Here is a 22,261-nt window from a genome sequence, read left to right as displayed (position 1 = left end):
TGTGGCTAACAAAACAAAGGCATCTATCTAGAACTGTCTGAAGCAAATAAATGTCTTCCCTAGAGGAAGCAGGGTCTTGCCTGAGACCCACACTACGGAGGGGGACAGGCCAGGGGCAGACTCCGCCTGAGCAGAAAGCACACGGGGCTGGGAGAGGCCCAGGGGCGGTGTTTGCCTACCATGCCTGAGGTACAGGCAGAATTCGGGCCACCTAAGGGTTGCAGATGTGGCCAGAGACAAGGCCTGGAGATGACAGGGTTCGTAGGTCGGATCTAAGAACAGTGTTTTTTGTTTCAGGGCTTCCGATCAAGTCCATTCTGTCCACTTAAACGTTCATAAAGGCCTTTTTGGAAGTTTCAGGAACTCAGCGGGGATCTAATCATACAAGCAGATAGATACACACAGGGTGAAGTCCCTGTTGAACAGGAAAGCCGGATTAGACAGGTCAGAGAGAACTCCCCACAGAAAATACCTGAAGTGGGCCGTGTGTAGTGGCCCATGCCTTTAATCCCAGCACTTGGGGAAGCAGAGGCTAGCCTGGTCAACACATAGTGAGTTCCAGGACAGGCATAGCTACATAGTGAGAGCCTGTCTTCAAAACAAAAAGGCCCTTAAGTGATATGAGGAGGGCAAGAGAGTGTAGGGAGTTGAGAGAGAAAGCAGAGTGCTGACCTAGACAAAACAGCAATTAAAATAAGTACTGGGAAGATTCTAGAAACTGAGTGAAACCCAGTGCACCATCCTAGCTGTGTGCACACACCATTGTAGGTATTAAAAATGACGGGCCCTGAGCTGGGGGAGCAGTGGCGTCTAGATCCCCATAGAGCTGAGCTGTCAGGAAGGCTGCCTGTTCTCAGGAGACAGGAGGCACCACCTCAAGCTGGAGTGCACACTGCTGAAGCTGGCACCCAAGGACAGGCTGCTGGAAGGAAGCACACACTGCTAACTCCACTGGTATGGCATCCAGAAGTTCCATCCCTGCCACGTGTGAGGGGCAGAGCCTGGGCCCTGGTGGCCAGAACAAACAGCATAATAAACAGTAGTGTCCAAACTGTGGTGGCACACACCTTTGGTCCCAGCACTTGAGAGGCAGAGGCAGGCAGATCTCTGTGAGTTCAAGGCCAGCCTGGTCTACAGAGCGAGTTCCAAGACAGCCAGGGCTACACAGAGAAACCCTGTCTCAAAAAAACAGAAAGAAAAAAAATAGACAACAGTGAAAAGCAGAGAAAAGAGATTTATTCAATGTAGCCACTTTGGGAAGAGGAACACAGAGGTCCAGGTCCATCTTAGGGGTCCTAAGGTAAGTTTCGGGTTAGAGGTCAGCATAACTGAGCAGTCCTGGCCATGCTGTGGTGCTCTGAGCTCCAGGGGATCTCACAAGATAGTCTGGCAAGTGGTCAGGACTGTGAGATCTCTGTCCTGAAGACAAGCTCCCCACCTGGCTGTCACCACTTGTCCGTCATTTTCTTTTCCCAGGATAAAACTCCTGAGGAAACGTTCTTGGATTTCACTGTGTTGATAACCTCAGAACCAAAGAAAGGTCGGGAGTATCTCTTTAGAGTATCTTCATTCCTGTCAGGTGGGTCCCAAGGCGATGCACACCTATAGTCCTAGCACTAACGCTGGGAGGCTGAGCCAGGAGGATCGAAACCAGAGACCAGCCTCAAAGTTTTATCTATAATGAGATCAAGGCCAGCCTGCACGACAGACTCAACACCAAGGTGGTTCATGCCTAACATTCCCGAACTCCAGGGGCTGATGTGGGAGGATGGCAAGTTTGAAGCTAGCCTCTGCTACAAATCAAGATCTGAGAAAAAGAGAGAACCAATTTAAGTCTAAAAATGATGAGACACTGAAGAATTTTAAAGCAGGAAATAATATAATATGGGGCACATTCTTGTTTGAGTTTGGGATATTTTTATTATTTATTCATAGTAATGAGGCTTGAACGCATAGGTTAAGTAGGCCCTCTACCACCGAGCTACAACTTCAAGCCCAGGGATGAGTTAAGTATCCAGTAAAGAGAAAAAAAGAAAACAAAAATCAAGCCAAAACAAAAACCCTGAAAAGCACAACTAAAAGCTGAGGTCAGTTTACCTTGTGGGAAATGATGTCTGGAACCTGGAAGGTGGAGATGGACAGAAGAGCAGCAAGATTCAGAGAAACTTGGGGGATGAGAAGAGAATTTAGAGTCATTAACGTGCCGTACAGACGTGAAGACCTGAATTCAACCAGCAAAGCCCATGTGAAAAAAAAGACAAAAGCCAGGTGTGGGGCCAGCATTGGGAGGTGGCTCAGAGCCAGCCAGCTCAATCACACCAACAAAGACCCTCACAAACTGTTCGCACCTAGGAACGACACCCAGTGTTATATTCCGGCTTATGCACATGTACACCCACATCCACATTCAGGAGAGATTTAGGAACCTGGACAGAGTATCTCATGTTTGTAATCTCAACAGTTTGGAGTCTGAGGCAGGAGGACTACCCAAAGCTTGAGGCTAGTCTGAACTAAGAACGGGACTGTCTCAAATCAAAAGGAAGCCATCATAGGCATTCTTCCTCTGCTTCCTGGCCACTGCTTTCTCTTCCCTGCCCTCCCCACCATGATGGATGGAAACGGTGAGCTAAAATAAATTCGTTCCTTCCGTTTACGGCAGGAATGCTGTCATGGAATGGACAGATGTCTAAGAGGAGGCGTGGAGTGGGGCAGATGCCTTCAACCTCCCAGAAGAGTTCTGAGCCTGAGAAATAAAACAGGAGCCACACAAAAGTGGCTTTCAGACTTCCGCACACCCACAGTAAGTCGCCCATTCCTCATGGCTCCACCACACCTAAGCATGTGTATTGTCCAAGGCTGTCATGACCCTGGCTCTAGGACTCCACAAGGGCAGGACCCGGCCTCACAGTCTTGTCAATCCATCTTTTCCTCAAATGGAGTACTGGGAGCTAGCCTGTGCCAGGCTCTGGGTTCAAAATGCTGCCAACCGAGGAGGTCAGGAGGAGGTGGAATTACGGGTAAGTTTTCTTTGAGAGTGGCTTGTCCAGGTTCCCTCCAAGTGGCGGTGCGTATCCCTTCATCCCCCTGCGCGGGGCCGGGTGCTCTCCTCCAGCCCGCCCTGCCCCCTGCGCAAAGAGCTGGGGGCAGCGTCCGTAAGAGTTGCTTTTCAAAGCCTTGGTTGCCATGGGGACGGCAGCGCGGGCCTCTGTGGTCCGTAACTCACGCTCCAGGGACCCGACCAATGGACAACAAGCTCCATAACGCAGCTCACCAATCGGCAGGCTCTGCCGACGGAGCGCCCGGCCCTCTGCCCAGGGATGCCACCAATTTATGGCTTCTGTGAAACGGGACTTTTTTTTTTTTTTTTTAAGGAATTCTTCAAATTAGAAGGAACTGGAGCAAGGCCTCTCTGCCAGTTGCAGCCCGAGTGCTCTTCGGTTTCATTCTGTATTAGACGATCCAAACAATACATGCTGATCTCTACTAAAGTAGTTGGAGGCAGTGAACATGTGGGCCACCGGCTTTACGTACCCTGGCTACGCCCGTTTCATAAATGATCGAGAAATCAGTCATCTTTCTTTATTGTTGTTTATTTATTTAGGCATGTTGAGACGGGATTTCACTGGTCATGAATTTACAGCCATGCTCTTTAGCCTGGCCTCTCAAGAGCTGGGTTCCAGGTCGGCATCACTTGGTCTCTCTTTCTTGCTATTTTAAATACAAATTGCAAGCTGGGCACGGTGGTGACAGACTGATGTGAGCTCTTGGGAGGCGAACGCAGGAAGGCCAGGAGATCAAGGGTCCCTCTCTAGGCTGGCCTTCACCAACATGTGACAAGGTGCTGCTCATCAGCCACCTCACCGACCCATGACTGGATTTTTTAAAGCAGTTTCATGAGATGTTGGCTTAATTAACAGATGGCTTTTATTGAATCCAGCCTAACTGCTGGATCCCAAATATACTAAAACTGAAGAACAAATCTCTTAATCCGTGGAAGAAACAAAAGTCTGTTTTGGTTTGCTTTTGAGACAGAATCTGTATAGCCCAGGGCAGCCTTACTCACAGCAACCGTCCTGCCTCATCTCCCAGCACTGGAATTACAGGCATGATTCATGGCACCTAACTTAAGAAATTTAGATTTTTTTTTTCTTACTTTTAACTTCTTCTTTGCTTTTTCTTTCAGGTCTTGTTGCCTTTTGAGTCAGGGTCTCGATTTAGCTCTGGCTGAGCCCAGACTGGCCTCAAAACCTACTGCCATCTTGCTGCCTCAGCTTCCCAAGTGCTGGGGTGACAGGCAGGCGCCACCCAGCCCAGCAAGTCATTCTCATTTTTAAACGAACCACATAACTGTTTTGACACTCCAAGGCAGTGGTTCTCAACCTTCCTAATGCTGTGATTCTTTAATGCAGTTCCTCATGTTACGTTGCTACTTCATAACTGTAATTTTGCTACTGTTGTGAATCGTAATGTAAATATCTGACATGCAGGATATCTGATATTCAACCCCTATGGGGTCTTGACTCACAGGTTGAAAACCACTGCTCTAAAGTCTACATGAACCTAATGTTTTTAAAAATCTTTTGCTTATTTGGGGATGTCACTCTGCAAGTAGAAGGCTTACCTAGCTAGCATGCACCAAGCTGATTCAGTCCCCAGCACTAAAACAACCGGGTGTTTGCCACTGGGTACGCCTCTAATCCCAGCATGCAGATGGAAGAGGAAGATCAGGAATTCAAGGTCATCTTCAGTTACATATCTAGTTTGAAGATCACTTGAGATGTGTAAAATCCGTTCCCCAAAACAAACAAAACACCTTGTGTCATTTATTAAAAAATTTATCTGTGTGTGTGTGTGTGTGTGTGTCCAAGTGCATGCACATGGGGAGGTCAGAGGACAACTTGTGGGAGTCAGGTCTCTCCTTCCATCATGTGGGTCCCAGGAATTGAACACATCTTCAGGTTTGGTGGCGAGCACCTTCCCAGTCTCTTAAAAAAAAAAAAATTAGCCGGGTGGTGGTGGCGCACACCTTTGATCCCAGCACTCGGGAGGCAGAGCCAGCTGGATCTCTGTGAGTTCAAGGCCAGCCTGGGCTACCAAGTGAGTCCCAGGAAAGGCGCAAAGCTACACAGAGAAACCCTGTCTCGAAAAAAAAAAAAAATTAGCTGGGTATGGTGCTACATGCCTTTAATCCCAGCACTCTGGAGGCAGAGGCAGATGGATTGCTGTGAGTTCGAGGCCAGCCTGGTCTACACAGAGAGACCTTGTCTCAAAAAGTAAAAAAAAAAAAAAAAAAAAAAAAAGAGGGTGAGCAGAGATAGATGCAGGATGCAGAGAACAGGAAGTCCCCAGACTGAATTCATATTGTAGACAAGAGCATGGCCATGCTGAAGATGCTAAGGCCTCAGAACCATGAGGAATTCGCAAAGCTGTTTCCATATGGGCCAGGCTCAAGAGAAATGGCAACCTTCCTCGGGAATTTGAGTGATTGATCAGTCTCTACAATGACTGTCAAGTGCAGCTTCCTCCTCCTGCATAGTTTACAGCTTGAGACTGCTCATCTCCACAGCCCTCCTACCCGTGTGTGACCTAGTAACACTGGGGTTCCGGTTCGGTGCTTAGCAAGCACTCACCTGACCCTGGCTTTACTGTACATGTGTCTGTGTGTCTTACTTCATTCCCTCACCACTCCAGTCAGGGTTCCAGAACCCAAGCCACCAGAGTCTCGGCAGGAGACTCGGTAGCTAAGAACACTTGTGGCTCTTGCAGAGGACCCTGGTGGGTCGTGGCAGCTCATACACACTGTAACTCCAGTTCCAGCGGTCTGGCACCCTCTCTTGCCTCTGCAAGCACCAGGCATGCACGTAGTGGGCATGCATACACGCAGGCAAAACACTCACATACATAAAAATAGAATAAATAAACCTTAAAAAAAACTTTTTGGAGGAGTTTTAGAGTAATAAGGAAATTGTGCATACAAAGTTCCCATCGGCCCCACCCACCATTTCCACCGTTATCGCATCATGGATGTTGGTTTCAATCAGTTTGCCAATACTTAGAGGGGAGCAGTACTGGGTATTGAATCCAGGACTGACACAAACTGGGCAAGCAAGCCCTCTACAGCTGGGCTGCACTGCCAGCCCTTTTCCTCTTTCAGAGGCAGCTACCCTGGCTGGCTTGAATTCTCTCCGTACCTTTCTTTGAACCTGTGATCTTCCTGCCTCAGCCTGAGGAACTGGCACACACCACCAGGCCTAGTCAAAATTGTTCTTTTCCTATTCCCTGAGCATGCCATGTTGCCTCAGGTTATCTCCTTAGGCTGCTCCTGGCCATGGCATTTTCTCAGACACTAATGTCAACGTTAACGCTCTGTTAATGCTGAATTGGATCACCTCGCTGAGATGGTTCCTGCCAGGTTTCTCCAACATAAAATGACCCTTCCCCTACCTCCTTTCAGGCTGGGAGGACGGCTCAGAGGGGAAGAGCACTTGCTGTGCAAGCTGGAGGATCCGAGTCCAGATCTCCAGAATTTACCTAATAGCCGCACACACAGCCCTTGTCCCGGGTGGTGTTGAGCCAATGATCACTGGGGTTTGCTGGCTGCCAGCATATACCAGCCTATCTCTGGGGGCAGTGAGAGTCTTTTAAAGGAAATAAGTTGGAAAGTAATACATACACTGATATCCTTCTGTGGCCTCTGCTCATGTATGGACTCACACACACATCACACATACCACATGCACACACAAAATAAGATCTGATGTGTAGCTCCCTTTCATTGTGTACTCTGGCAGGAAGTCACTATTCTCAGCCTACGATGCACAAGAGTGGGGAGTTGGGCTTCATCTCCACTGAGAGTGGACTCTACATCATTGGTTTTTGTTTGTTTGTTTGTTTTTTTTTTTTTTCGAGACAGGGTTTCTCTATGTAGTTTTGGTTCCTGTCCTGGACCTCGAACCCACAGAGATCTACCTGGCTCTTCCTCCCAAGTGCTGGGATTAAAGGTGTGCGCCACCACTGCCCGGCTCTACATCAAGTTTTGTCTTCACTCAAGATGAGTCTCTCTTTTCTCATAGTCACTTATCAAGTATAACTCACAGGTGCTTATTAACACCTCATAACAGCCCAACACCAAGCTCTGTTTCCACCACACCCGGCTTGATTTTTCAATCTTGCTAATCGCAAAATTATTAACTATTTTTCTTTAATTTTCAACTTTTATTAATTCCTTGAGAATTTCAAACAGTATGTTTTGATCATTTTCACTCCCACTCCTCCTCGTGACTCCTTCTAGACCTGTTCCTTGCTCCCTAGCTCAAGATTCACTCTTTGTTATAAAGTTGAATTCTAATTAATGCATAGCTGTGTAACCACAATTATAGCCTAAGGAAGTTTCACTACCCTAAAAGAAATCCCATCATCCATTTGTTCAAACCTCTTACCCCGACACATCTTTTTCACTTTTTTTTTTTTTTTTCAGAGAATTTGTTTATTCCCTCCCCCAAAACCAACTGCAATCGTAAGAGGTGAGTACAAGCTCATGATTTTACTGTCTTCATAACAAGATCAGCTTAGAACTGGATCACCTGGCCCTTTCTCTTCTTATCGCCTCCCAGTTCAAAGTGCTTGCATCTCTTAATAGCCAGCATCCTCTTCGATCTGCAGTTGGGCTCAACACACTCAAGTCTCAGCACAATCTTCTTTGTCGTTTTAGCCTTTTTGCGGAAAATAGGCTTAGTCTGCCCACCATAGCCGCTCTGTTTCCTGTCATAGTGCCGCTTTCCCTGGGCATACAAAGAATCCTTGTCCTTCTTGTACTGGGTCACTTTATGGGGTTGGTGCTTGCCACATTTCTTGCAGAACGTCCGGCGGGTCTTAGGAACGTTCACCATGTTGGCGGGAGCGATATCGGCACAGAAAGAAAGAGGCAAGGCCCCTTTTTCACTTTTTGCCATGTTTGTATTTTTTTTTTCATTTTGTTGCATTTTGATTTAGATTGGGTTTTTTGGGAAAGGATCTCATGTAACTCAGGTTGGCTTTGAACTCCATGTATAGTAGACTTGGCCTTGAACTCCTGATTGTCCCTCCACTACCCAGGTAAGTGCTGGTCTACATCACCATGTCAATCTTGGTACCTTTTGGTTTTGTTTTAAAGAAGTAAATATACAAAGAATAGATATACAGTAGAGTGTGTCTGCCATTGCTGCTGTGGTAGCTGGCACTTACTGAACCCTCAGCAAATCCTGGGGCTTGTGTTTTATGTGCTCTTCTTGTTCAGATGAGGGGACAGAATCAAACACATTGAGAAACTCCCTAGAGATTTATGACACTGAACAAAGTTCACCAAGTTCAACTTAAAAGCCTGGACACTTGGTTTTTTCTTTTTATGTGTGTGCACATCTGTATGTGAACTCAAGGTTGCTATCAAGAATCTTCCACCTTATTCTTTGAAGCAGGGCCTCTCAATCAAACCCAGAGCAAGCCGATATGCTGGTCTCTCTGGCCAGCTTGCTCTATGGATCCCCTGGCTGCCTACAGGTCGCCATGGCACTCTGTATTTATGTGGGCTCTGGAGACCTAAAATATGGTCTTCTTGTTTGTACAGCAAGCGTCCCTTTAACCACCAAGCAATCTCTCCAGCCTCTGTCATTAAAAAAGAAAGTACTTAGTGTCTATGTGTGCGAATAAGGGCATGTGTATACCACACTGCAGTGTTTGTGCAGAGGTCACAGGACAGCTTGGTGGAATCAGTTCCCACCTTCCCAAGGCTTCTGCGGATTGAACTCAGGTTGCCAGGTACTGGGCCCCATCATTTTAAACAGCATCTCACTCTGTAGCCCAGGCTAGCCTCAAATATGAGGCTATCCTCCTTCCTAAGCCTCCCAAGTGCTGAGATTATCATATCATGCTGTTAGGGGTTTTAGCACTTTCACATTTCACAAAGTTGTTTTTTGTTTATTTGTTTTTAATTTATACACACCCCCCAAAAGTCCCCACATTTTAAAAACTGAGGACAGCAAACGATTATCAGCATTTTATTTTTCCAAATAAAGACAAGGAAAACCTCCACTCTCTGTGTCAGCGCTGCCTAGCAGAAACACACAGCAGGCCACAGTGTGGTTTCCAAGCCTCCAGTGACCACACCAAAAGAGGTAAAAAGAAAACCTGGCAGTTCCCTCCGTACTTACAATCCCAGCACTCAGGAGGCAAAAGGAGATTAAAGTTAAAGTGAGTGAGACCTTGTCTCAAAGAAGCAGGCCCCACATGGCTGTTCACAACTGTCTGTAACTTCAGTTCTTTTAGCCTCTTTGGGTGCCAGACACACACATTGTGTGCAGACAGACCGGCAGGCAAACCACTCATACACATAAAAATCAATCTTTTTTTTTTTTTTTTTTTTTTTTTTTTTTTTCGAGACAGGGTTTCTCTGTGTAGCTTTGCGCCTCTCCTGGAACTCACTTGGTAGCCCAGGCTGGCCTCGAACTCACAGAGATCCGCCTGGCTCTGCCTCCCGAGTGCTGGGATTAAAGGCGTGCGCCACCACCGCCCGGCCATAAAAATCAATCTTAAAAAAAGAAAAAATTGAACCGCAGTCTGCTTTCTATCAAGACTGTGCAATCTCAGCTCTTGAACCACGCCAGAGACAATCTCTCTCTTACAAGATGAAGCTGATGGTCTAGCTGGAGTTTTAACAGCGTGCTCCTAAGCTCTAAGTTGCTTATAGACTGTTATAGGTAACATTCTACAGGCCAATTAATTCAAAGCACTCCAGTCATCCCTACACTCCAGAAGCCAGAGGCAGCAGCCTGCATTAGTTCTGAGGGAAATCCTCCCTGCACACATCCGATCCTGAACAGGCATGTCTCCCTTTGTTATTACATGAGTCTGCGCTTACCCAGCAGATTCCGGAGAGACAACAGTAACACGTCGGCTCTGAGATGCAAGAATCTGGTCTTGAGATATTTCCGTCCTGTAATTCCATGTGGCCATTGGAGGCAGTGATACTTAATTTTAAAAAACAGGTTTTTAATTACATTTATTTATTTTGGAGGAGGAAAGAAGGTATGTGCTGCCGAGCACTGGTAGCACTCCAGAGGCAGAGGCAGGCAGATCTCTGTGAGTTCGAGGCCAGCTTGGTCTACAGAGTGAGTTCCAGGACCGCCAGGGCTACACAGAGAAACCCTGTCTCCAAAAACAAAACAAAGTAACAGGAAAAAAATTTAAACATCAAAGAAGCAAATAAAGTGCCAAGTGTAACTATACAACTTACAATTTAGTAAAATTCGGGCTGGAGAGATGGCTCAGTGGTTAAAAGAACTGGTGGCTCTTGGAGAGGACCTGAGTTCGATTCCCAGCACCCACATGGTGGCTCACAACCCTCTGTAACTCCACTTCCAGGGGAGCCACTTAAACCCAGTAAGTATATAAAGTTGTCTGCCCCAGGTGTCAATGAGCTGAGGTCACTAAAGAAAAGAAATAAGGTGGCCCGTGAGATGGCTCGGCAGGTTAAGATACTGTTGCCAAACCTAATGGTCAGAGTTCAATCCCTGGGAACAACATTCTGGAAGGAGAGAGGCTGCCCTTTGACCTTTTGGGTGCCATGGAATACATGCATGTATACACACATATACATAAATACAGTAGAATAGTGAATAAATAAATAAAAGCAAGCCAGAACCCAAAGGTTGTATGCTTATGGAACATAGAATTGTATCTTTTGTTATTTTGGTTTGGGCCTGGGATTAAACCCAGAGCCTCATATATGTAAGCACATGCTCTACCACTGAGCTATACATCCAGCCCTAAATGTGTGTTTGTTTTTTAAATTACATATATGGGTATGTGCACATGCCGAGGCCAAAGGTGCAGGATCCCCCTGAAGCTGGATTTAATGGGCAGTTGTAAGCCACACAATTTAGATTCTGGGAATCAAACTCAGGTCCTCTGGAAGAGCAGGGCAAGGTCTCAACCACTGAGGCATCTCTCCAGCACCATTAAATGTGTGTATCTTTGGATAGCTGGGTCTCTTTCTGCAAACTTATCCTAAAGAAACAGGCGGACTGGGGGGGAGGGGGAGTGTGAATGACGGAGTTGGCTTAACTTTCAGTCACTGTAAATCACTGTAACAATTACCTGAGCCAATCAAGTTAAGAACAGGTTTATTTCTATTGAGAGTTTGGGAGGTTTCCTTTCGGAATTGATGATATTGGCTGTAGAAAACCAGAGAACACAGCATGGTAGGTGGGCATGGCAACAAAACAAACTGCTTACCTCAAAAGAAAAAGGAAATGTGGAAGGCCGGGCATTTAAATACTTCCTTCCAGGGCCTGCAGACCTACCCCAGGCTGTACCCTTGAAGTGTCCACCAACTTCTAAGAGCACCACTATGATCAGGCAGTGGTGGCGCACACCTTTAATCCCAGCACATGGGAGGCAGAGGCAGGCAGATCTCTGTGAGTTCGAGGCCAGCCTGGTCTACAGAGTGAGTTCCAGGACAGGCTCCAAAGCTACACAGAGAAACCCTGTCTTGAAAACAAAACAAAACAAGAGCACCACTATGGGTGCTCTTCATTTATTCATCCATTCATCATTTATTCCATTTATTCTACATGAGATAGATCTCATGTAGCCCAGGCTGTCTTCCAACATGTATAGCCGATGATGACCATGCACTTCTGGCCTCCCTGCTGTAAACCTTCTGAGTGCTGAAATTATGGGGTGCACCACCACACCCATTTTTATGTAGTTCTGGGGATCTGAAAATCGAACCTCCCAGAGCTTCTTGCATTTCCTTGCAAACACTCTACCAACTGAGCTACATTATGGCCTCCGTAGGCCTCTATCTGCACACACCTGTCATACAAGTGAATCTTTAAAAAAAAGAAATTGGTGAGTTAAAAAAAACACACACTCCTTTTGCTGTTGTGCCTCCAATTACATAAGTTAGCCCACCACAGTGAGACATGTGCTTAGTTACATACAATGGGAAAGCGTTAAATTCGTGTGTACTGGAGAAAGCAGTGTACACAAACTTTGGTACTGGCCAGTTTCAAACAGCCATTGCGAGGGTCTTACAACCTATCCCCCTTGGGTAGGGAGGGATTACTCTGGGACCTCGGGAGGCTGTGGTGGGAGGGTTTGTGGAGCTGAGAAGTTTAAGATGAGCCTGAGCAGCACTGTGAGACTCTGAAACAAAACCAAACTCCACCAATCTTGCTTCTCTAAGGCACCTGTGTGAAAACCTGCAGCTCTAGTCCTTTGTCCTGGGCACTCACTCTTCTAGCTTTCTGTCTCTGCTCTCTGTCCCTCCAACTGCTCCTTAAGAAGGGCCTCCAGCAAATGAGATGGCTCAGCTGGTAGAGGTGAGGATCCCACATGGTGGGAAGAGAGAAATGATGCCATTGGTGGCAGCCTTGGATCTCCATATACCCTCCTGTGGCCAACCCCTCACCCCGAAATAAATAAAGTAAAATGGGGGCAGCTTCTGTTTTAGTCACTCCTGTGCCTCAGTAGCCCTGGCTTCAAATTCAATGCCTGGCATGTTAAATGTCCTCTAATTTAGGGGGACCTTAGAAAGGCTCACAGAATGTGTACAGAAATGTCTCTTGAGGAGGGGGGAAAATGGGTGATGACATTTCTCTCTGTCCTTGACACCTGTAACAGGGAAGGCAGAATTTTTTTTTTTTTTTTTTTCCCAGAGGACCAGACTCTGCCAGGTGATCTGTAACTAAGCATTATCCATCACAGGGCTTAACTATGGAGTGATATTAGTTATTAGTAATATAGGATGAGCACATGTGTGGAGGAAAAGGGGAAGGGAAAGGCAGTGGAATAACTGGTGTATCTTTTTTTTTTTTCTTCTGAAAACAATGAAGTAACTGGACTAAGGTATTCTGATCAAGAACATGGTTGGGAAAGACTAAGACACTAGCCTGATGGTAGGTGGTCCTACAGGGTTTAAAAAACCAATGCCTGTAAAGAGGCTCTAAGTAATGAAAGGGAAGCTCTGCTAGCAATCTTTATGACACTTCAAAATATTTACCTATTTTGTGTCTGTGTAGGGGGGACAGTCACAGAGATGCAGAGCATAAATGAGAATGATGTGTCACAGGGCAACTTGTAGGGGTCGGTTTTCTACTTCCACCTTGTGGGATTTGGATATTAACTCAGGCTTGGTGGCAAGTGACATTAACTGCTAAGCTATCTCGCTGGCTTCCTATGTCCCTTTAAATACTTTGACCAGTAAGTTGTAGAAGTATTAATTTAAAAAAAAAAAAAAAGGTCTCGGATATTAGCCAAGGTTAGTCTCAAACTGATAGTAATCCTTCTGCCTCAACCTGACTGCTGCTGGGATTATAAGCATGAGAGATTGCGCTGGGAGCTGCCTACGAAATTTCAATGAACACACTATGATCATGTTTTGATACCTTTTTCGAAGTGTTAAATCCATCCCAAACCCGCCAAATGTTTTACTCATGAAATTGGTATCTGCACTGCTGGTGACCTGTGTTAACTACTAGGAAATCTAATTCCAGATAACTTGTACTTTTTACTAGGCATCAAGACCGTGTTTACATAGATTATCCCACTTAATCCATAAGGCCACTGAGCCAAGGAGAAACAGCATTATCTGCACTTGAAGATAAGCAAAAGGAGGGGCTGGGAAATGAACGCAGGAAGTCTGACTCCACCGAACAAAGAACCGCCCAGGCCGCAGTTGGGGAGATGAAAATGCAGTGATTTCTAGCTTCCAATGAGAAGAGGGACCCTGGGCGGGAGCAGAGCAAAAGCCTTACGAGCATCTGTGCCTTTTAGAGCTGCCCCCTCCCACTAGGGACGCTCCATCCACCTGCCCGCATCCCCGAGGACCACCTCGCACCCCTCACCTCTGCCAATGCTCACACAACCTCGCACTCAGTCCTCTCGGCGCCCAGAGTGGAGTGGGGTCTACTACTCGCTGACCACCCCGAACCAAGCCCATTCCATCACAGGGAAGTCACTTTCCAGACACTGACCCGACCCCGCCCAAATCGGGCACAACGGGGCGAGGCCGCCACGCCCCCTCCCATCGCCCGGGCACCGGCGCCATGAAGGTGACCTCCCCCTAGGGCTGCACGCGCCGGGTGGTGCTACAACGGGCTCACACGTGGTGAGCCCGGAGAGCGCGGCCCCTCCCCGCCACGCGCCGCCTGCAGCCCGCTCAGTCACGCCCCCAAGGAGGCTCCGCCCTGGGCAGGGCGAAGCGCACCACCCGCCCCGTGTGGCCTGGCAGCGCGAGCTGGGCGAGATCCAGGACGCGCCCGGGGTGCAAGAAACCCACGAGGTCGCTCGGCTCCCGGCTCAGGGTGGCCCTGCCCCTCGGTGCGCTAGGGAGCGCGCTGGGACCGCCCGACAGGCTCTAGTGGCACCGCGCGTCCTGCGGCTTGTCTTTGGAAAGCGGGCGTTCTAGTCCCTTGGGGGTGGATACCTTTAGCGCCCCAAAGGATTAAAAAAATAAAATAAAAAAACATCATTTGGCCCCAAAGCATTTGTTAAGCCTGTTTGTGGCTGGACCATGTGTGTAGCCGGGAGGGGTTCCATTCAAGACAAGGTGAATCTGTCCCCTAAAAACGCTTTTCTGAGTCTCGGTCCCCCGCATCAATGCTCCTCTGTGGCAGTCCATCGGTGTCCCAGAAAGAGACTAGGAAGGAGTCCTACCTGGCGGCAGGTGTCATTGAGTAATCTAAACGTGCAAAAGCAAGGCGGAGAAAAGAAAAGCTTTGAGGGCCAGATGGGAAGCGCTCCACGTCCCCCACCTTCACTCCAACCCCCATCCTAAGAAAAGAAACCGACCTCATCCGTCTCCCCCCCCACACCCCACCCCATCCCAGGAGCGAGACCGCCCCGCCCAGGCAGCCAGCGATTGGGAGATGCAAATGCCGAGTTCTCTGCCCAGCAACGGATGACGCGGCACCTAGCGCGAGGCGTGGCCCGGCCGCTGCCCGAGCGGGCACCTCGGTGTTTACACGGGGCGGCCCCGCGCGCGCCGCAGCGGCCCGCAGACGGCGAGGGGGAGGGGAGCGCGCGCGCCTTCGGGGCCGCGCGGGGAGAAAGGCACTGGAAGGCGGCGGCGGGCGGGCAAGCGCGCGCGGGGCCGCGGAGGAGCGCCAGGCCGCGACCGGAGCCCGCGGGGGCCTGCGAGGCTCCAGTCCTCGGCCCCGCAAAACAATGCGCGGCGCGCGGCGGAGCTCTCCAGGCCCGGGGCGGCGGGGACGCGCCGAGCCCGCCTGAGCCCGCGCCGCTGACCTTCCCCCCGCACAGACGGCCCGAGCGCCGGGCGCCGCGCTCCCAGCTCGCGGGGGCCGGGCCCAGCCGCGGGGCGGGGCCGCCCCTCCGTCGCCGCTGCCTCCTCCCCCCACCGCCGCCGCCGCGGAGGATGCGGACGGCCCCCGGCGGCGTCTAGCGGCCCGGGCCCGGCGCGATGGTGCAGCAGCGGGGCGCGCGGGCCAAGCGGGACGGCGGGCCGCCGCCCCCGGGGCCCGGGCCGGCCGCCGAGGGGGCGCGCGAGCCCGGCTGGTGCAAGACCCCGAGCGGCCACATCAAGCGGCCGATGAACGCGTTCATGGTGTGGTCGCAACACGAGCGGCGAAAGATCATGGACCAGTGGCCCGACATGCACAACGCTGAGATCTCCAAGCGCCTGGGCCGCCGCTGGCAGCTGCTTCAGGACTCGGAGAAGATCCCGTTCGTACGGGAGGCGGAGCGGCTGCGCCTCAAGCACATGGCGGACTACCCGGACTACAAGTACCGGCCTCGCAAGAAGAGCAAGGGGGCGCCCGCCAAGGCGCGGCCCCGCCCCCCCGGAGGCGGCGGTGGCGGCAGTCGGCTGAAACCCGGGCCGCAGCTGCCGGGCCGCGGGGGCCGCCGAGCGACGGGAGGGCCTCTGGGGGGCGGCGCGGCGGCGCCGGAGGACGACGACGAGGACGAAGAGGAGGAGCTGCTGGAAGTGCGCCTGCTGGAGACCCCCGGGCGCGAGCTGTGGAGGATGGTCCCGGCAGGGCGCGCCGCCCGCGGACCCGCGGAGCGCGCGCAGGGGCCATCCGGCGAGGGGGCGGCCGCCAGCGCCGCCTCCCCGACCCTGTCGGAGGACGAGGAGCCCGAGGAAGAGGAGGAGGAGGCTGTTACAGCAGAGGAGGGCGAAGAGGAGACGGTGGCGTCGGGGGAGGAGCCGCTGGGCTTTCTGTCCAGGATGCCCCCGGGCCCCGCCGGCCTGGACTGCAGCGCCCTGGACCGCGACCCGGACCTGCTGCCCCCTTCGGGCACGTCACACTTCGAGTTCCCGGACTACTGCACCCCCGAGGTTACCGAGATGATCGCAGGGGACTGGCGCCCGTCTAGTATCGCCGACCTGGTTTTCACCTACTGAGCCCACCGTCAGCGGGGCGCGCACGCCCCCAAACCAGCTGTTTACATACAGGAATCAGGTATTGGGGCCCCTCGGAGGCCGAGGCTGGCACCCCATCTCCCGCGCAGCCTCCCCCCTCCTAGTCGTGCCCATCCCCCCCACAGATCCAGACATACCCCTCCCCTGCAGACACACCCCAAGGCAGCCCAACCCCCACCTTCTCCCTGACATCTAAGCCCCTCCCCAGCCAGTCTTGTCCCGCGTAGCCACCAGCAGCCAGCCCCCCTCGGATACACCTCCCGTTCCTCCTACATACCTGAACCCCTCCCCCCACTTTGCACACGCCCCTCCTCGTGGCCGGGCGGCACGCCCCTTCGCTCCAGAATCCCTCCGCCCTCGCCCGGGCCTGCCTTGGTGGTTAAGGGGGCGCTGCGGTCTGTCGGTCCGGCGCTCCTCCCAGTCCCCTCCTCTCCTGGAGGGGGGGGGGAAGGGCGTCCTCCCTTCCCCCCAGGATCTCAAGGCCCCACCCCTCAGCTTGAACCGTCCCCTTCTTGCGCATGCTTAATGCTTCTTGGAGGGGGCTGGTCCCAGTTGAGCTGCAGGCCTCTGTCGCCAACTTCGAAAAGGAGGGGGCTAATATAGAGCGATCCTAAGAAATCCTTTGATCCCGGAGCCCGTGGCTTCCTCTCGACCCAGCGGGGCGTTACTGCCTTAATGGGAGGCGCACGCAAAGGGAGAGATAGAAACTAGCTAGCCCTAAACTCTGCAAGTGTCAACCCCTTTTCTATGATGGGGTCACCCACGCCCACCACCACCCTCCACCGCGTGACTGCCTTTACAGCCCATCTTGGTCGCCGGAAACTTCCTTTCCCCAAGTGGGAATATGGGATTTGGTCTTTGTCTGGAAATCCACCAAGATGGGATTGTCCAAGAGAACTCAGAACCAAGACACCTACCAGTCTGGGGACAGAGTTCCTGCTGCCCCCTCAATCCCCCTCCTCGGGAAGCGCCCTATCAGCTCAGGACATCCTCTCTGCCTGGGTTCCTCCCTAAGTCCATTGCCCCCTTTCCTATCACTCAGATCCAGTCTCAACAACCACAGCTGCAGTATTCATTGGGAGAAACTGAAGCACGTCGTTGCTAGGGTTTAGGATGGGCATCCCAGCAGACGGGTGGCAGAAATGAGGCCCACGTCTAAACAGTGGCTTGAGGAGAGACCGGGCCAGGGCATCTGGGGACAGGGCTGAGCTAGTGGACGTGGGTGCTTTGCACCTCGGTCTTCCATTGTGAGAAATAGGGGTGGCACTGCTGTAGTTAGGAAGCTGTGTTGAGATTAGGTTGCCCTCGGGAACCCTGCCCGGGTGCCAAGTCTGCTCCACTGGTCTCCCGCTCGAGCCCCGCCCCTCCGGCCTCCCCATCCCCCTCTGCCTTCACTACCTGTATCTCACCGGCGTGTGTTCACCTTCTGGGTGGCTCACACACACTCATTCACACACACACAAATCTCAGGAACAAACGGTCCCAGAGTCCTCCTCGGCCCCTGCCCTGGGTCTCTGCAGGTCTCTGCCCCACGCGTTCCCTTCGCTGACAAAGCCACCAGCTGCCTCCTTAAAGCTTGGTGCTCCGGCTCTGGGCCTTTCTTGCGCTCTTTCTCTCTCTCTTTCTGTTTTCTCTTTTCGTTTTTGTTTTTGTTTCTTCTTTTTTTTTTTCTTTTTTTAAGAAAACAAGTAACAAAAAAGACAATGAAAAAAAAAACCGGAAAACGTCATGTGAGTGAAGAGATGTCACTGTCTGTGGTCTTTGGAGAACTAGTCTCGTAGCTGAGAGGAGGGGATCCCTCCTCTGGGGCGCTGGCACCCACAGCAGGACTCGCCAGTCTGATGCCAGGACTGAATAAAGTGTATTTGCCCCGACCTCACCCTGTGGTTCTGCATGTGTGTGCTTCTCACCCCCTGGTCAGCTTCAAGTGCCTAGAGTGGGCTGGTGCAGGGAAAGCTGGATGTCTCTCTAGGCCCCTGTTACCCTCTATCTCAGGAATCCTTCGCCTTCATTAAAGATGGCAAACCCGTCTTTACAGTGGTCAGGCAGGCATAAGTGGGAGAGCCAAATTGGGGTGGGGACTGGTGTCACCACAAAGCAAGCATGGCAGCCCACTGTAGCCAGAGAGCCACGTGTTTCATTGGAGTTGCAAAATAAAAGCCCATGCAGATGTTTTTGAAGTCTCTTTAGATCAGATGAGACAGGTGTGCAGGCTGGACCGACCCCCCCCCCCCAAGGGTCAATTTGATTATTTAATGAGGATTAAGAAGCAAGATTGGGCGGCTCTGCTCAGGGCCCAGCTCCTAGAGCTGCTCTATCCATGTGTGTCTTGGGAGAATCACATTAGTATTTTCAGAGTAAAATCATGCTTGAGGTGAGCAGCATTTAATGTGGAGTGCTCCATAAATGGTATGCTTCATTTATAGAGTAGGAAGCTGGAGGGTCCCACAAGCAGCCATGACTAGAGGTATACTGAGGTATCTATCCCTCAGGTGTCTTCCCAATGCTGCCTCACAAGAGCATCAGCCAAGGGCCTGGCACACACAGGCCTGCGGTGTATGCTTACCACTGACCAGAGGGCCACAGGCCATGAGTCTTCTCATGAGATTCCAGGTCTGCTCCTCCTTGGCCTTCTGTACCTTTGCCCTTGATGCTCCTTGATCTGCCGGGTCCAGGGAATGCCTAAGCCCAGACAAAGCCCGTTTTCCTATAAGCCAAGACTGGGTGTGGGTCTTCAAAGGGCAGCTTTTCTGCTTCTGGTTGGAAACAAACAGGACATTTATGTGAAGAGGTAGCTTTGAGAAGATAGGGAGGGCAGGGTATGTGCCAATCAAGTTGGTTCGAGGAAGGGCTTCCTAGGCCTTGGGAAACAGGGTGAGTAAATGCCCTCCAGCAAGGTCAGTCCCTGGGAGATAGCAGCTTGCCCAAGGCCACACCCCTCCCCCTGGTAGGCCTGCCCAGTGTCTAGGCTAGGTTGTTGTAGTGTGTGGGGGAGACGTGGGCGTTTCTCCTCGCAGGCCCCCCACTGTGGTCCCTGCTCCCGAACAGACAGGGCTTTGTCAGGCTGCAGTTTGAGCTCTTCATGCCCAATCCTGCTTCTTTCCACAGGTGTTCATCCTAATAAACATCTTACACCCCAAACTCAGTCTTGGTGTCTGCTTCTGAAAGAGCGTCCTACTGTGGAAGAACTAAAAATTGACAAAGGGAATGTAGTCACTGACTTAATAGTGGCAGTTAGGGCACCTCAGATACCCCTTCCACTGCCTCCCCAAGGTGGCTTTCTTCACCAGACCCTCCACACCGACCCTGAGGCTGTCCCCTTCCAAACCCTCACCAGGCTGCTGCAGCTAATCATCAGTCGTGCCTGGGTCGAGGCACAGAAGAGGTGAGCTTGGTGAGTGCCCTTAACATGGTCTGGAAAGCTGCCGGTGCCGGGAGACTTGCCAGTCCTCTCCACTCTGCAGTTTACTGTCACACTGGAGGTGGTGGGACTGGAAGAGAGGCCTCTTCCATTTCAGATGCTGATCTGGAGAGGGGAACACTCATACTCACAGGGACTCTGGGGACATCTAGTGAGTGAGGAGTAGAAAGCAGGTTAGGTAGGTGGAGGTCAGGTGAGACTAAGGAATTTGCCTCTAAGGAGTGTCCATGGCATTTCTGGGGTCATGTCTCACAGGGATGGTTTGAGCCACCCCCACCCTTTTGCCTTTTTATTAAATTTTTTGTTTGTTTTGAGTCACGGTGTCTGTATAGCACTGGTTGGCTTGAAGCTCACTGCACCGATCAGGCTGGCCTTGAACTCCAGAGATCTGCCTGCTCTCGTTTCCAGAGTGCTCAGATTAAAGGCATGTGTCACCACCCTCTCTCCCCTTTTGCTTTTTGGGGTCTGTCTCTAGCCCAGGCTGGCCTCCTGAATGCTAGGACTATAGACATGGACCACCATGCTGGGTTTATGTGGTGTTGAAGCTTGAACCCAAGTCTTGATTCATGATAGGCATGCACTCTAGCAACTGAACTCTACCCCTGGCTGAGTGTGCATTAGCCAGGCAAGTCTTAGTCCCTGGGTGTCCAAAAATGAAAATGACAAACATTCATGGTCTTCCCTGAGTGCATGGATCTGAAGGGAAAGACAAACCCGGGCTTGAAAATATTCTGATGACAGTGAATCAGAATGTGCATTCAGGATAGGCACAGGCCACTTAACCTTGTGACCCGAAATTGCAGTAGATGGTGGCTTTAGAGAATGGCTACATATTCTGGCACTCTCCCTTGTGAACTACCCCCTCAATCCAGGCTGGCCTTGGCAGATCCCTTTGAACAGGATGTAGCAGGAAGGATACTGCAGCGTTTCCAGGGTAAGGTCACTTGAGTTCTGTGTCAAGATGCCAATACTGAGGCCGTCATCACATGACGCACAGAAGAAACCTTGTATAGGTGCTTTAGTTGATGACTGAAGCCTGATCCTGGATGTATAATTGCAGAAACTTGGGAACAGTTCCAGCCTAGAGTGATTTGTGTCCCTGAAGGCTATTGGAGGAGCTGGAATCTCAGCCATCATGAGACTGGGGCGAGCCACCCTGCGATGTCCTGAGTTCAGCATCATGAAATAACTACTCACACTAAGTGGAAGTGGTAACTGGAGTAGTAAGGAGGCAGTCAGGCACAGAATAAGCAATATTGATAGAACAAAGGGGAGGGCCCGCAGGAGTGGCTGACCCAGAGCTTGGCTGTAGGATGTAGTGTGGACAGTTGAGGTGGACTGGCAGGCAGGAAGGGTCTCGAGTTTTTTGGATTGTATTTTTTGGAAAATGCAAACAGTGCTCAGTGATGAAAACCTTCCCAGGGTCTCGCACTGATCTCAGGGCTCAGTCCCCAAGTTCTTGGCTTTAGTTCAAGGCCTTTTTGCGGTTGGCTCCTTCACTCTTGTGGATGTGTGCCTTCAGTCACGAGCTCTACTTCCAGACTGCCTCGGCCACACTCCCTGATTACAATGCACGGCCATGGTATTGGCCACCGCTCTTGTTGAAGGCGTTGGGAGACTCGAGTTTCCCCAGCTGTGCCTTGGGTGGTTGGACTAGAATCCTCCCAAGAGTATACCCAACCCGGCACTCTGTGAAAGGGAGGGAGGTGTTTGCTGGCAAAACTGCCTATCTAGCTTCTGTGTTGCCTAGCTGTGAATGCCAACCCTCTCCCCAATCCTTAGAGGTTTCTAAGCAACCAACTTCTGGCCCTCAGTTGTTTCTGGCCTCCTTTTAACTAAATGTCAAGTTCTTTTCTTTCTGCTCCAGAAAACCTGAGCCCAAGGGTCTCTGTAGAGACAGGATACAAACTCGGAATGGGAAGAGGCCTGGGATGGAGGTCAGGGCAGCGTTTGCTGTGGGACTTGAAAAAGCCACCTGGCCTCTCCGGCTTTTTGGTCAAATCGCACTTACCTGTCACCTGCTCCTTTGGGCTTTCCCGCTTGTGGGTTTGAATAAACTGACAAACATTCTTATTGCAACAGATTTTAGTTTTAATTTGACATTGTTAAGATACATTTTATTTTTATATGTCTGTGGGTGTGGCCGTATGTGCTCGTGTATCTGCATGTGCAGGTTGTTGCCCATGGAGGCCAGAAGAGGGCATCAGATTCCTTGGAGCTGGATAAAGGTGATAGAGAAACCCTTGTGATGGGGTTGCTGGGAACTCGGGTCCTCCGCAAGAAGAGTAGTGGCTCTTAACCACTGAGCCGTCTCTCCAGCCCCCTCCCAACCCTCCCCCCTGCTGCAGCAAACTTGGATGACGCCCACTATGCGCCAGGCACTGTCTTAAAGATGGAAGATGCATCAGTGAAGAGTGGGT

General features: G+C 51.0%; 2 protein-coding genes across 2 annotated transcripts; one reads left to right on the top strand and one right to left on the bottom strand.

The window, feature by feature from the left end:
- Positions 1-7,446: 7,446 nt before the first annotated feature.
- On the bottom strand, positions 7,447-7,953 carry LOC128101469 (60S ribosomal protein L36a-like). The gene has a single exon (XM_052724594.1). The coding sequence runs from the start codon at positions 7,950-7,952 to the stop codon at positions 7,569-7,571; it is 384 nt and encodes a 127-aa protein (XP_052580554.1). The 5' UTR covers position 7,953; the 3' UTR covers positions 7,447-7,568.
- Positions 7,954-15,442: 7,489 nt separating this feature from the next.
- Sox12 (SRY-box transcription factor 12) lies at positions 15,443-18,299 on the top strand. Its single transcript, XM_052724592.1, has one exon. The coding sequence runs from the start codon at positions 15,458-15,460 to the stop codon at positions 16,400-16,402; it is 945 nt and encodes a 314-aa protein (XP_052580552.1). The 5' UTR covers positions 15,443-15,457; the 3' UTR covers positions 16,403-18,299.
- The last annotated feature ends 3,962 nt before the right edge of the window (positions 18,300-22,261 follow it).

This window comes from Peromyscus californicus, unplaced genomic scaffold, assembly GCF_007827085.1.
Source record: "Peromyscus californicus insignis strain IS unplaced genomic scaffold, ASM782708v3 Scaffold_7__1_contigs__length_154581171, whole genome shotgun sequence".
Taxonomy (NCBI): Eukaryota; Metazoa; Chordata; class Mammalia; order Rodentia; family Cricetidae; genus Peromyscus; species Peromyscus californicus.
Note: the sequence above shows the minus strand (reverse complement) of the source record. Positions and strands in the feature narration are given on the sequence as shown.

Bases quoted from the DNA above. Each gene is read 5' to 3' on its own strand.
- Sox12 (XM_052724592.1), top strand. From the start codon at position 15,458: ATGGTGCAGCAGCGGGGCGCGCGGGCCAAGCGGGACGGCGGGCCGCCG.
- LOC128101469 (XM_052724594.1), bottom strand. From the start codon at position 7,952: ATGGCAAAAAGTGAAAAAGGGGCCTTGCCTCTTTCTTTCTGTGCCGAT.